At 41.4% G+C, this 15089-nt stretch overlaps 1 protein-coding gene across 1 annotated transcript in view; it reads left to right on the top strand.

Moving 5' to 3' along the window:
• SSPN (sarcospan) overlaps positions 1-6440 on the top strand; it is a 38917-nt gene extending 32477 nt beyond the window's left edge. Inside the window, exon 3 of the mRNA XM_053554879.1 lies at positions 5906-6440. Within this exon, the coding sequence (XP_053410854.1) occupies positions 5906-6274 (369 nt within the window). The 3' untranslated portion in view covers positions 6275-6440. The remainder of the gene's footprint in view (positions 1-5905) is intronic.
• Positions 6441-15089: the final 8649 nt, after the last annotated feature.

Here is a 15089-nt window from a genome sequence, read left to right as displayed (position 1 = left end):
ACAAGAAAATATATAAAAACTGGATATTCTTTTGTTTACTACAAGAAAGCTTAAAGTGTAAGAGTAAATTAATGATATTTTTGGAAACTACTAAGATGAAAAAAAGATGTGTTGGAATTTCTAGCGTGATTGAAGCTCTTCTTGACATTAAAAAAGCAAAGTGCTGATTTTTAAAATCATGCTACAAAAAGGAATTTATGGAATTTAAAAATTTACATTTTATTAATTAATGGAAAAAGCTGGTCCCACAAAATATATGGTGTGATCCTATAGAAAAAAAATGTGTGTAGAAAAGTCTGTGAATGGTAGGATTCTGTCTGCATTCTGTAGTTTTTCTCTAACTTTGAAATGTTCTCCAATAGTTATACATAACTAATTTAAAAAATTGATAGATGCTATTTTTAAAAATTAATAAAGTTAGAATTTTGGTGGATATGCCTACATTGAGAATTTTACTTTTTCTATCTGAGGACTTGCCCTAACAGAAGGTCAGACAGGGTACACATCAGTTGGTGTTTACTTTTTTGGTAAAGATCTGACTCAACAGCAAGGCTTGGTGATTAGGGAAAAAAGCCGTAAAGCCTAGTGAGAAACGGCTTGTTAAATTATAGGAACTTCATTCACTAGATGAAAAACAACCTAAAACTAGGTTTTCATCAATTTATGTCAAACGCCCTCCTTCCCTGTACCACCCCTCTCCTCCCAGAAAACAGCAGAAGCAAGAGCCTCTGTTTCAGAGAGGCCCCCAAAGCTACCTCAAAATCTGTGCCTTTAAAATAAGGAGCAAGAGAAATAAAGAAAGAAGAAAGGAAAAAACGAAAAAACAAGTCACTGCCAATGTCAGCCAGGTTGAGAATTCCCCACTAGGAAGATCTCATTAGCTGCCTTTTTCCTCCACCTGTGACAGACATTGACAAATACTGAGGCTCTTTTCTCGTCTCCTGAATGTGACCTTTGGGGATGCTTGCTGCCAGCTCTCCAAGGTCGCGTTCTACGTTATCACCGGGTGGAAAGTGGGCTTCAAGCGACCTTCAGGTTTTCCCATGACACCGCAGGGTCCAGCTGACCTCCCTCACGCTTCTCACGCCCTGGGGTGGAGGTGGGGGTGGGGGGCGGAGGGGGTGGGAGTGAGTGAGGGGGACGTGAAATGCACCGTCACGAGGGGTTTCTCATCCGGAGAGCTGCGTTTTAGGGCCCCGTATTGGCACCTTTCCTGAGCTTTTTTGGGAGGATTTATTTCCTCCTGTTGAATGGCCAGATAGCCTGGGCACGCAGTCAGGCCTGATGACAGTCTCCTTGTGATCTGCACAGACAATAGCCACAGGCTCTTCTCTTTTCCTCCCAAGCTGGACAGTCCTCTCTGGCGGCGGCTCCTTGCTGGTCCCCGAGGCCACAGCGCGCTCGGGTCGGGGAGGGGGACTCGGGCCACTGTCGCACCTCCCGCCCTTCCTCGTGGCCCAGCCTTCTCGGCGCTCACCTGCAGGCTCAGAAACGTGTCGGGGTCATGTGCTTGCGGGAACTTTCCGGGCACATTCCCTGCCGCCCACATGCAGGAGGCCCCTGGGCGGCCGCGGCGAGCCTCCCCCACGAGCGGCGAGCTGCACAGGGCCCTCACCATCCAGGCCACCCGGGAAGGTAATTAAATCGAAGCAGAGCCACCCTCCTCCCGGAGCCACCGAACGTGAAAGCTGCAGCCGGGTACCAATTAGAGGCGCGAGCGCGGGCGGGGACGCTCGGGGCGCTGCGGTTACATAAGCGCCCGGGGCCACCGCGGCCACCGCGCCCCCACCCGCGGCCACCGCGCCAGACCGAGGGGCCGGCACCGCGAGACGGACGCCGCCTGCGCCCCGCGTTTATCAGGATAGATTCGCTCGGATTCCCCGGGTCATCGTAAACACTTTCACAGCTAGTTTATTCGTGCTGTGTAGGTAAAGCAAGCCGCTTGATTTTAAATTACAGATTCTAACCCAGAAGCTTGTTGCTGTCAGATGAGTTAAAAGCCATACAGGAAAAAATGCCACAGCGCTGCAGACGGATAGCCCACAGGCTTTGGAGGAACCAGTATATATTTGTCCTAAAATGGATACGAAACTTGATTCTGCCCCCCGCCCCTTCCTTGGCCTGATGTTTTCTCCAAATGGGAGAAGCCCAGTCACTGTGTGTGAGGTGCGCTGATGTAAATGTCTCCCGTGTCTGTATTCAGAGAAGCTGGGGGGGACATAGTTTTTCTTTGTGCTCTTGCTGACTTATAAACGGCTCAATTAAAATTGAGCAACCACTGTGTTGTGTAACTGTTTACATCCTTCCTACAAAGCAAGCGAGCATTGTTACTTCCACCTGACAGAAAATAAGACAAAGCCAGTTGTGAGTTGATTATTCCTGAGTCCTGAGACCTGGCAGCTCTTCCCATCTCTACTAATTTATTTATGTACTTATTTCACGAATGCTTAAATAGTGCTGTTCATGTACCAGACGCTGTTCTAAGCTGTCTACAGATATACAGACTTTTGGTCCTTATAATGAGCCTAGGAAGTAGGTGCTATTATCATCACCTTCCCGAGTTTACAGATGAAGAAATATAGATGCCCAAGGATTGGTTAATTTGCTGAAGGACCACAGCTAGTGAGGACAGAACCCATACTCCAACCCAGGCAATCTGGCTCCTTGGTTTATGCTCTTAATAATCACCCAGTACTGCTATGCTCTTGTTAAACAGCCTTGGAGAAATCTTTTTATCTCTGAGCCAAAAAGTCATCTTTTAAAAATAGAAAAAAATTCCCATTTTCCGGCACGTGTATTTTTGTGGCTATCATAAGAAGATAAAATATTTTGCAACTATTTGGATTATTTGCAGATTGAGAACAAGGGATTATTGTCATTGCTTTGAGATGTTGCCCCAGTGAATGTTACAGAAATCTGCTAAGGATTTATGTGTGTTGGAGTTATGGGGTAACCTTATGACAAGACCCCACCACCCCACCCTCACTTCCATCCACTGATGGCAATAAAACATGTAGAGAAAACTCCAATTTGGAGTCATTTTGTTAAGCAATGACTGTCGCCCTTGGTAAAGTGCTGTGGTGTCACAACTCACAGCCATCTCCAACTCCTGGGCCTAGGTGATTCTCTTACCTCAGCCTCCTGAGTAGCTGGGACTACAGGTGCCCGCTTCAACATCCAGCCATTTTTTTCTGGTGTGGTTTGACAGGGGCTGGATTTGAACCTGCCACCCTCAGTACATGAGGCCGGCACCCTACCCACTGAGCCACAGGCACCACCTGGAAATGTTCCTTTTAACTTGGGCCTTCCCTGCTAGCTAGAAGACGTACCAATGATCCCAGAGCAAATAGTTTCCAGTTCTCTACTGGCTGCTCTGGAAATGCAGATACAAGGGGCATACACACACAGCGCAACCAGCATAATTTAATGTGGCTCTTGGCACCAAGAATTTGAAGTCAATCATCAAGCCTGAATATTTCAGAGCAACCCAGAATAGTTCACATATTTTGCCCTATTAGCCCCACAAAATAAAACCATATTTTTTTAGCCTAAGCACTTCAATTTTTTGCATAGAGTCAGTAAAAATGTTGGGGACAGGATGAAGGCAGTACTATATTACAAATTAAATTTTTCCTTTTAGCATTTATAATGGTGCCACTTGGTATTTATCTGGTTCCCTTCCTCCAAGGAACACTAAATATGTTAAGTATACCTCTTGTTATGTTCCTGAGGTTATGATATGTTTCTATAAACTGTTTCACAGATGGAGATATTTGGGTTATATCTGACAACTCTTCAAATGGTTTGAAAATGAAAAACAGTGTGTATGTGTTTAAGATATCTTTGGTGAGAAGATCTAAAGAATCTATGCACTCTTTGGTTATAACAGTGGTTCTCAAACTTCCTAATGCCGCAGCTCTTTAGTTCCTGTGGGTTGCAACCCACAGGTTGAGAACCGCTGGGTTAAGACATAGTAAGATGTATTAAGACAAAAATTACTTTAACCAGTTCCATTCTTTTCTGGTGACATCAGATATATGGTTAAGCATTGTGTGATCTCTGATAGATTCCCTTCCAGGCAAAGCAGATATATGCTTAGGGCAGCAGTAATCAGTATACCCACACAAGTGCATACACGTGCCCCATTCAAGAAAGAGAAAATATGGGCGGCACGTGTGGCTCAGTGAGCAGGGTGTCGGCCCCATATACTGAGGGTGGCGGGTTCAAACCCAGCCCTGGCCCAACTGCAACAAAAAAATTGCCGGGCGTTGTGGTGGGCGCCTGTAGTCCCAGCTGCTCGGGAGGCTGAGGCAGGAGAATTGCCTAAGCCCAGGAGTTGGAGGTTGCTGTGAGCTGTGTGACGCCACAGCACTCTACTGAGGGCAATAAAGTGAAACTCTGCCTCTACAAAAAAAAAAAAAAAAAACAAATAAAAGAAAAAGAAAACATAAAATTGTAAGTTTTGTGTTCCATAGCTAAGACTTGAAATATTTGAAACCGTCATTGTGTGGAAAATCGCTCACTTGGAGGTCTTTTTTTTTTTTTTTTTGTATTTTAATATGATAATATTTGAAATATTTTTTTTTTTTATTGTTGGGGATTCATTGAGGGTACAATAAGCCAGGTTACACTGATTGCAATTGTTAGGTAAAGTCCCTCTTGCAATCATGTCTTGCCCCCCACTTGGAGGTATTTTGTAGTTTCACATGTTTTTTATTTTGAATTATAAATAATTGTAATTAATTATATGTTATAGTATATACTAATATTAATATAATTAATTATATTATAATTATGATTATTAGAAGTGAGAGAAGAACATCATCCTTTTTCTTTTTTTTTTTTTTTTTTTTTTTTTTTGGCCGAGGCTGGGTTTGAACCCACCACCTCCAGCATATGGGACTGGCACCCTATCCCTTTGAGCCACAGGTGCCGCCCAGAACATCATCCTTTTTCAAGCCAGTTTAATTTGAACCTAGAAATGACTGGAATCCTTCTTTGGGATAAGAGAAATGTTTCCATCATTAAATATTTCTTGTACTGTAAAACATATTTTATTGTGACCCTATCAATGAATAATCACAATTTTTGATCAAAATATTTCAGATGTAAGCAAAATGACTGAATTGTTCAGAGATTCCACAGTCTTTAGCAGCAGAGTGAGAACTTTAATCAGACTTTTCCAGTCCCAAGGCTAACACGGAGGCCAACAATAGTCAAAACTTTGGTGGCCAACATACCATTTAGAGCTTATTTGCACACTCAGGAACTATGTAGTTATAGCTGGTTTGGGGCTAAGTTTCATAGGTGATGAAGATGGCATCATGCCTCTTGCCTTTCGGAGCCATAATTTTTTTTTTTTTTCTCAGCAACCTCTTGGTGGGGACTCTGGCATTCACTCATAAATACAGTTAGGGAAACATTATATTGAAGACTTTATTACTACTATTATTAACCTGCCTTGTAAGTTTACCGAGTCTTGCTAATTTTGGCCAATACAATGTTTACATTACAGAAATCCGTTCTTGACGTCCTAATCGTGCCTCAATCTTAATATCAGTAGTTCTTGAGCTCAAAATAAGCACAGTGTGTCATCAGGAATGGCTAGCTTGCTCTGGATTGCTGTACCTAAACATAAACATCCCACAATCATCAAATTAATACAGTTGTCACAATTTATGAAAATGGGTCAACACCTGGATGGGAAATGAAGATGGGACCAGGGTTTAAGAATTGCTCACTGATAAATAAATAGGGAACTAGCTCCACATCTCTGGGGAGAGACAGCCCCTCTGTCAGGGAATTTCTGGGAGGGAAGAAATATAACAGTTTTGATTACTTAGCTTTGCAAATAGTCATCCAGTGTTCTTTGTAACCAGAAAGGTTTTCTTGTGCTTTCTTGCAGCTGCTGTACTTTCTGCTGAGTGCCCTTGGCCTGATGGTCTGCGTGCTGGCTGTGGCCTTTGCTGCCCACCACTATGTGCAGCTCACACGGTTTACCTGTGAGACCACACTTGACTCCTGCCAGTGCAAACTGGCTTCTTCCTCAGAGCCACTCAGCAGGACCTTTGTGTACCAGGATGTGACTGACTGTTCCAGCGTCACTGGCACTTTCCAACTGTTCTTACTCATCCAGATGATTCTTAACTTGCTCTGTGGCCTGGTGTGCTTGTTGGCCTGCTTTGTGATGTGGAAACATAGGTACCAGGTCTTTTATGTGGGTGTCAGGATGTGCTCCCTAACAACTTCCGAAAGCCAGCAGCAAAAGGTCTAAACATTCTTGCTCAAAGTAGGGAGAGAAAACAGCACCCTCACTAGCCGAGCATAAAAAAACAAAATTTTTTTAAACAAAGGAATAAAAGCCTTTTGATAATAAATAATATTCATTGTTCAAAATGAATATTTTTATATTTTTCAAGAAATAAAAGAGCATTTTCTTAGGTTTCTATCGTATTTTTAAACATACACTCTTAGGGAGAAAACAAGACCCAAATTGGTTTGGGGATATTAAAAGTTAAAAGAACATGGAACAGGGAAAAATGGCGTAGATCTGTCTTTACTGCCTGGAGTATACTCCTATTACTCATCTTACCCATTACTTACTTACATAATCTTCTTTCCTATTAGTGTAGTTGGATGATGAGAATTGTGAGTTTCAGGCCCACTTGCTAAATTTTGTGGCATCCGCTTCTGATCCCACCTCCCACCATTACCTCACTGCATCTTGAAGAAAGGCAGGAGGTGGGGGAAGAGCTGCCCGTCCAGGTTGAATCTCCTTTTTTCCCTCTCAGAAATGTCTTCAAGGCATGAACTAGCTTAAAGGAGCAGAGCAGAAAAGGAAGGGACTTTGCAAAAGACTAAGTAATGATGAACACCTGGTTGGGGGGTGCCCTCTTTGCTTCAGCTCCCTTAGTTTGCCTGTGTGAACAGACGACTTGCTAAATGCTTTGCCCAACTGTTCTCCGTAATGGAGAGAGGGTGGTAGTTGAATTCTTAATGATGTAGAAGGTTTAAAAATAATTACATTATGCTTCTGTTCTATCCTCTAAAACAAATCATTCAAGCTAATTTCTAGCTAATTGTTAATTATAATTATGCTCAGAAGTCTATTTAATGAGCTCTGACTATACTTCTGTGGCACTGTCGGTGTTAAGAGAAATTTACTCTCACAAGAGAAGAGGCCTAAAGATCCTTTTTTCTTCGGAAAGCCAAGTGCCACAAGGAAAAAAAAAATTTATTAATAGCTTAGGTGAGAAGTAAAACAAGAGCATGAGTAATAGGAAATATTGGTACCCATAGCACATTTGTGATACATGGAATTCAACATACCACAAATGTGCTGTTGGTACCACCAATCTGGAGGAAGATTGGGTCATGCTGATGTGTTCCATTCACAAAACGGTATCGTTATTTATTTATTTTTTTTGTAGAGACAGAGTCTCACTTTATGGCCCTCGGGTAGAGTGCTGTGGCATCACACAGCTCACAGCAACCTCCAACTCCTGGGCTTACGCGATTCTCTTGCCTCAGCCTCCCGAGTAGCTGGGACTACAGGTGCCCGCCACAACGCCCAGCTATTTTTTGGTTGCAGTTCAGCCGGGGCGGGTTTGAACCCGTCACCCTCGGTATATGGGGCCGGCGCCTTACCGACTGAGCCACAGGCACCGCCCGGTATCGTTATTTTTGATAATCCCATTATTGACTTGCATGCTCCCTCAACCTGTGCCTAATGGTTTGACGATCTTGATCTTGTTTGTGCAGTATGTTCATTGACTTGGAGTGTAGTTTTTTTTGGTTTTGTTGTTAAGTGATTGTAACTTAAAGCACAAATACCCCTTGGAGGGAAACTTCTCCCTGTTACTGTTAACATTCTGAGCTATATCAAGGGAGGAGCTGAAAATAGAAATACCTGCAGCATAAATGTTATCAAGAGCTTTCTCTATAAGCATGCTCTCTGTGGAAGGCACAAATTCAAGATAAAAATTGAGCTCAGTTTTCCTCTCTCTATGTTGCCCATTGATATCCCTCACTAATCACGAAATATTAGCCTAAAAGAAAAACATTTTCTTGTTTGCCTTAGAAGAAAGATGAATAATTCCATTGACCACGATAATGGTGTCAGTTTCTGCAATATAAATATCCAAGTAAAAAAAGGGAAAGATTAAGACAGTAATCTGGAGGGCCATAAATATCTTTTATGTCCTCCAGATAAAACACCTGATTAACAGATGTTAAACCCTTTTTATGTTTTGGCCTCTTTAAAAATGGCCTTCCTACACGTTAGCTCAGGCCAAGAAGGCACATCAGAGAGCTTAGTGGACAAATCTCTGGAGGAGAAAAATTCTGTCGACGAATACCAAGCATCCTGATGAGGACCCGAAAAATAGTTTGTGCCCAGTAAAACAATACGCCAATAACTGAATCCATGTGATTTTTGATAGGGTTTCCTACATAAAGAAGAAAATGACCAAGAATCTGGAATTTGTAGGCTGTCTGTTAAAGAATTAGAGTGTAGTGCTTTAATGCTAGTTACCACGAATCAGGCCCCACTGAAAGTACATCCTAAATATCTTTAACAACTTTTTATAGCCACCGCAATGGGTTTTTACATTAAACAATTAAGATTATCTACATAATTAAGGTGCTATGCTCTATGCTTTTCAGGTGATTCATGGTGTATTTCAAATGGTTATGTGCTTCCTTATTTGAAATAATGGCAACCCATAAGAGCTGACATGGTAATAAGCTTTGTAACAGCATAACAGGGCATAGCTATATGGGGCATATGTGGGGATTTTACTATTCTATGATCAAATCATTCTTAAATCCCCAGAGAGAGAAAAAAGTCAGAAGTGGATAGAAGGAACAAAACACAAAAGAAAGAAAAAAGATTCCTTTGCTGTGGGCTCACTGTATATCGATATGTGTTAAGAATTGTGTTGCATGAATAACAGCTTTGGGCTGGATTTGAAGTATTTTGATGTTGTGTTTTGCAAATATTGAAGTTACAATAATGGCAACAGAAAAGGAACAGATACACAGCTTTACACTTAGCAAAATGTTACATTTGAAATCTGACAGGGAGCCAAGATGGTGACTGTCTCTTCTAAACCATAAAACAGTAAGATTTACGCAATCTCCTCCTCCTCTTCCACCTCCTTCAGGAGAATTAAATGAATCAAGACTTTGGAGAGAGGGGGAACAGCCGGGTCTTGGCAGTACTTGAAATAGGAGGAATACAGCAGCCTGAATGTACAGACTTTGTAAGCAAGCCCACTCGATCAGTCTCTGCCTTCACGTGACCACCATCTGTGCCTCCCTTGCACCATCCAAATTTGTGTAGGCTGCTCCTTGGAGCCAGGCCTAAAAGTATAGCTACACCAGAGCCCTAGAAACTGTAGTCAAGTAACAGGCCTAACTTTTTTTCCTCTTTGGCTTAAAACTGTATATGATCCCTTCTGTGGGGTTTCCAGCTGCATACATCAGCGTGTTGTTCTGACGGTGAGAACCCATTGTATATGTATTTTTCTATTCCTGTCCAGGGCATCAGAATCTTTTAATATTCCTATACTTCCCTTCTGACGTGCAGTGTATCTGGAATATGTTTATAAAATGTTACTAAAGGGTAGGATAAAGGACAATTGTGGGATGGTTATTTAAAGATAATCAGAAATAAACTTAAAAGCTGCCCTGCAAAACCAATCATTTCTTATCAGGAAGCACACCTTTATACCATATTTTCTAGTGATTGTCTCTGAACCATTGCTGTGTGACCATAAATGTCTGTCAATCATGCTGGCTGTCAGGCCAACTCGAAGAGCCCTTCTCCAAGAGCTCTATCAGGCTTTATGTTGTATACTCGGCATAGTGTGAAAAAGAACTAATGGCCAAATATGTTGACTCACAGTGGAAACATTCGTTTGGATGAAGAATTAGTGGTTTAGCCTTTGAAATGAATACCTTGATCCGTTTCTTCTGATTTCCTAGTACTTTATTATCTCAAATGGTTATTATCCCCTTCAAAAATACTAGTCTGTAGTTGGCCTTGTGGTTTCATTCTTCAGGCATTAATCAAACAGCAAATGGAAAATGAAGCGACTCTACGTGTTTGAGGTGGTTGTTTTTAAAGGGGTTGTGTATAATGCAGATTTCTTTATTAATAAAATTTTCATAATCCTAGAAAACACCGTGTTTGGACATGCATTAAAATGAGTGTACATTACCCATGAATTGGTACACATAAAATCTCTCTGGTTAGTGTTTATTTAAAAAATATGCTTTTGGAAGAGGCAAAAACTGACATTCATTTGGAATCCTTTGTTCCAGTGACGGTATCTATTTTGGTACTCTGCATCCCTTGTAGAAGTCAAGGTCGCAATTTTTCCCAAGGCAAAAAGAGTCTCGAGTTGGAAAAAAATCTTGTGAAAGGCACCTAAAATGCCGATTCTCAATTCTATACCTAGTAATGGCAAAGTGATGGCCTAAAGCAGGGGTCCTCAAACTTTTTAAACAGGGGGCCAGTTCACTGTCCCTCAGACCATTGGAGGGCTGGACTATAGTTTAAAAAAAAAAACTATGAACAAATTCCTAAGTACATTGCACATATCTTATTTTGAAGTAAAAAAACAAAATTTGAACAAATACAATATTTAAAATGAAGAACAAGTAAAGTTAAATCAACAAACTTACCAGTATTTCAATGGGAACTATGGGCCTGCTTTTGGCTAATGAGATGGTCAATGTCCGGTTCCATATTTGTCACTGCTAGTCGTAACAAGTGATGCAAGTGTGCATCCTTTAGTCTAGATCTGGTTGGAGATTTCAGATGTTTCATTCTGGAAAAAGTCTATCCACAGACATAAGTGCTGCCAAAGATGGTTGCCATTTTGAGTGCATGGTTCCTGAGATTAGAATATGTCTCAGAGGGAAGAGATGCATAGAAATTAGGAAGGCTGCTTGACTTAAATGCATCTTTCAGAGAGTCACAATTCTGCAGTTCAGCCAGTTCCATTTGGTAAATTGTATCCATATTTTCAATGTCAATAGAAAATGGGTTATGGAAAAGCTATATGTCCCTTTCATGGAGATGAAGCTCTTTAAATCTAAATTGGAACTCCTTTTGCAACTTTTCCAGTGAGTGCACATGTTTTATTTGGGAATGCAACCAATGGATTTTCTGCTAACAGATTTTGAGTTGTGGGGAGATGGCAGAAATTTTCCTCTTTCACTTGTTTGATGAAGAGGCCTAATTTTACTTCAAATGCTTTCACATGTGATTGCATATCACAGATGAGCTTCCCCTTTCCTTGAAGTTGCACATTGAAATTGTTGAGTAGCTCTGTTACATCTATCAGAAAGGCAAGGTGCCATTTCCATTCTGCATCATTGAGCTCTGGTACTTGTTTTTTGAAAGCAGTAAAGCTGTAATCTGTGGAAGTAGGTCATAGAAATGTTTCAAAATTCTCCCTCGACTCAGCCAATGGACTTCCATGTGGTACGGAACATCTTCGCAGGCAACATTTAGCTCAGACAGAAATTCCTGAAATTGGCTGTGGTTTAGTGCATTACCACTAATGAAGTTAACACAAGATACCACAGTTTTCATAACAGAGTCCCACATCAGTGATTTACTACAGAGCGCTTATTGGTGGATGAGGCAGTGTATGGCTATTGGATGAGAATGGTTATGTTTATCCATCTCTTGGTTAATGCAAGCAATTACTCCTTTCTTAGACCCCACCGTGCAAGGAGCATGATTAGTTGTCACACTGGCTAGTTTTGCCCAGTCCAGCTCCAAACTATTCACGGTTTGGCAAACCTTTTCATAAATATCCTCTTCTGTAGTTGTTCCTTTGATGCTTTGCAGTGCAACAAGCTCTTCTGTGACTTCAAAATAGTCCATTCGTACCATGAATAAAAATTAGAAGTTGTGCAGAATCACGAACATCATTACTTTCGTCAAGTGCCAAGGAAAAATAGGAAAGGTATTTTGTGGAGTTTTGCAAATGCTGATGCAAATTGTCTCCCATTTCTTCAATCCTTCATGTAATTGAGGGTCCTGAAAGACTCACTGTACTAAATAAATCGGCCTTCTCTGGACACATCTCTTTGGCAACAGAAAGAAGGCATTCTTTAACAAATTCTCCCTCCACGAATGGTCTGCCAGTCCACGCTATTATCTTGGCAACTTGAAAACTTGCTCACAGTGATGAAGTATTTAGCTGTTTCTGCTTCACAAAAGTATTTTGCTGAGTTGTCAATGTATATTTCAGTTTTAATATTTTATCTTTTCTCACTTCTCTGACCAAACTATCATATTTATCTTTATGTTTGATAATGTCAACGCAAATTGTATTCTCTGAACACAGATGCTATATTCTGGCATATCAAACGCACAGCTCTTTCCTTGTACTGCGTGACAAAGTAATCATAAGTCCACTGTTCTTTGACTATCCTACACTCCGAGTCAATTTTTCTTTTTCTTGGTATCATTGTTTCCTAGGGATTCTAAATTGCTATTAGTAAAATACATATATATATATATATTTATGTACAACGCTCCAAAAACAATATACCAGCAATAACTTTGCCCACACAGAGACATATAGACTGCACTGCCCATCAATGCAGCCTTGCTAGTCCACATCATTTCAGCCTCACCATTGCCCATATGGTAGAACTCCGCTTTTACCTCAGGCTCACACTGGTGTAGTGCGGGAACAGGCACTATTACAGAGCTGGTTCCTCCATCACCTTTCCAGTTCACACTACCCTGTGCGAACGGCATTGCAATCTGTGAACTCGCACAGGAATCTGATTGCATGGGTGAGAAGACCCATGTGATCAGATTCCACTGCAGGAAAAAAGAAGGCACGTATGCCTTTTTTCTTCCGAATCTAATGCGAGTTCAGCCATACAAGCATATGGCTGAACCTGCACTGCTCAGAGATCGCAACAGTGTGAACCGGGGCTTACACAGCACACAACATACAACATCATACACAACTGAATAGCAATCAGAATATAAATGCACTTACTGGCAATTAAATTGGGTTTCCTGCTCCTCGGCTGTTTGCAGAGCCGGATTAAGTTCCCATGGGGCCCTAGGCAGATTACCAGTTTGGGACCTCCATGCGGTAACACTGACCACTGACCATTTGCGATAAAACTGACTGCTGACCATTTGCATTAATACTGAGCACTTACAATTATCATAATCACTGAGCATTAACTATTTGCATTACCTCTGAGCTCTGACCATTTGCATTACCTCTGAGCACTGACAATTTGCATTAGCACTGAGCGCTGACTATTTGCGTTATCACTGTGATGCAACCCCCCTAGAGACTACCCCCAACCCACTAACCAACTTAAAAAAAAAGGCTTTCCTAACTTCAAAAAAACTCCTAACTTGTTCTTACCTCTGTCCTTAGGCAGCAGCAGGCTCTGCACAGGCAACCTGGTGACTCCTCCGATTACACCAGAGACTGAGAAGAGGAGTCGAGATAAAGAGAGAAGGAACAGAGTCAGAGAGTAGGAGGGGAATTGGAGAGTGTGGGGCACATTCCACACATGCGCACTGTGGCCCGGACAGTGGGTTGCTATGCAGGACGGCAATAACACCCTGTGGGGAGAGACAGAGGGAAGGAACGGAGTTGGAGAGTTGGCGCACATTCCACACATGCGCACTGCAGCCCAGAACAAGTCGGCTACTAAGCAGAACAGGCAGCGGTGGCAAAAACACCCGGTGGGCCGGATAAATGTTCTCGGCAGGCCGCTGTGGCCCACGGGCCATAGTTTGAGGACCCCTGGCCTAAAGAATGAGAAGCATGTTGAGTGCCACATGCGCAGTCATAGTCAACACTTCATTATATAGAAAAACTGACAGCCTTTGCCATTTCCTTTCTGAACTCAAGAACCTCCTCTTACCAACTCTGAGGCAATTTAAATAGTCGATTATATTGAAAAAACATGTAGTGGTTCTTTTTCTTTTATGGAGTTAGACAATCATGTAGAATGCAGAGGGAAAGGGATAACAATTTAGGAAGCAAACTCTGAGCTCCATCTCCTATCCTTAATGTGAAGGCTGTAGGTCCTAGAGTTGGAAATCTGGCTGACACTCACTGCCTCTGCAACTTTGGAAAAGACATTCAGTCCCCTCATGTGCAAAGCTGAGAAAAATATAACTGCCTCCTAGCATGATAGAGAAGGTTGAATGAAATAGCACTTAGAGTGACGGCTCATCAAGGGTGCTAATATGCATTTGGGTTCTCCCTTCCATAGCCAGGTTGTATGTAGCTTCTGCTCTTACACAAGCTCCTGTTCTACATCAAACTAGAAAAGTAGTCTTGCTTTGCTGTTCCCTTCTGTGACTCTATTTTCAGAAACCAGATACATCATCAAATGGGTGACAAACAGAAATTGTGCTTTTAAAATAAGATAGCATCGACATTTACTGATAAACATAGAGTTATTTGCTGGTTGGATTCCTATGTATTGCTTTACACAGATGGGTGTTTCTTGAATGTGGCCATCTTCTCTTGGTTCTTCTCCCAGGCAGAAGTAAAACTTGAGACATTTCTCCTGTTTTTCGGATACCTTCTAACTTTATACCATAGAAGCATGTTTAACCTCAACTTTACAAAACAAATCTTTATTGAATTTTTGTACATTATCAGTCCTCTGTTTTTAGGTTATAATGAACAGTTCCTAATTTACTTAAAAATGAACCCCATGAGGCACTTTGGGTATGCTTGACTCTGTAGGTCACTGACTCTCATTCAGGAATTACAAAAGCTTTACTTCTGAGTCTGAAAATAGCATGTGAAGCTTCATTCTCCAAGCTGGGTATGAAAACGTTAACATGAATCTTTATTCTGAAGGAAATTCAGTTATCAAAGTTATACAGCCAGTAATCTGTAATCTGTATTTTCCCTTGATAGAGCTTACCTTAGCAGGTCATGATAAATTATTATTTAAATCTTTCGTAAGTTAGTCTTTATAAAGTATAGGATTGATAGTAGATATTATACTTAAAAAATTCAGATTACAAGTACGCCGTTTCCCCGAAAATAAGACATCCTCTGAAA

Source organism: Nycticebus coucang, chromosome 12 (assembly GCF_027406575.1).
Source record: "Nycticebus coucang isolate mNycCou1 chromosome 12, mNycCou1.pri, whole genome shotgun sequence".
Lineage (NCBI taxonomy): Eukaryota > Metazoa > Chordata > Mammalia > Primates > Lorisidae > Nycticebus > Nycticebus coucang.
Note: the sequence above shows the minus strand (reverse complement) of the source record. Positions and strands in the feature narration are given on the sequence as shown.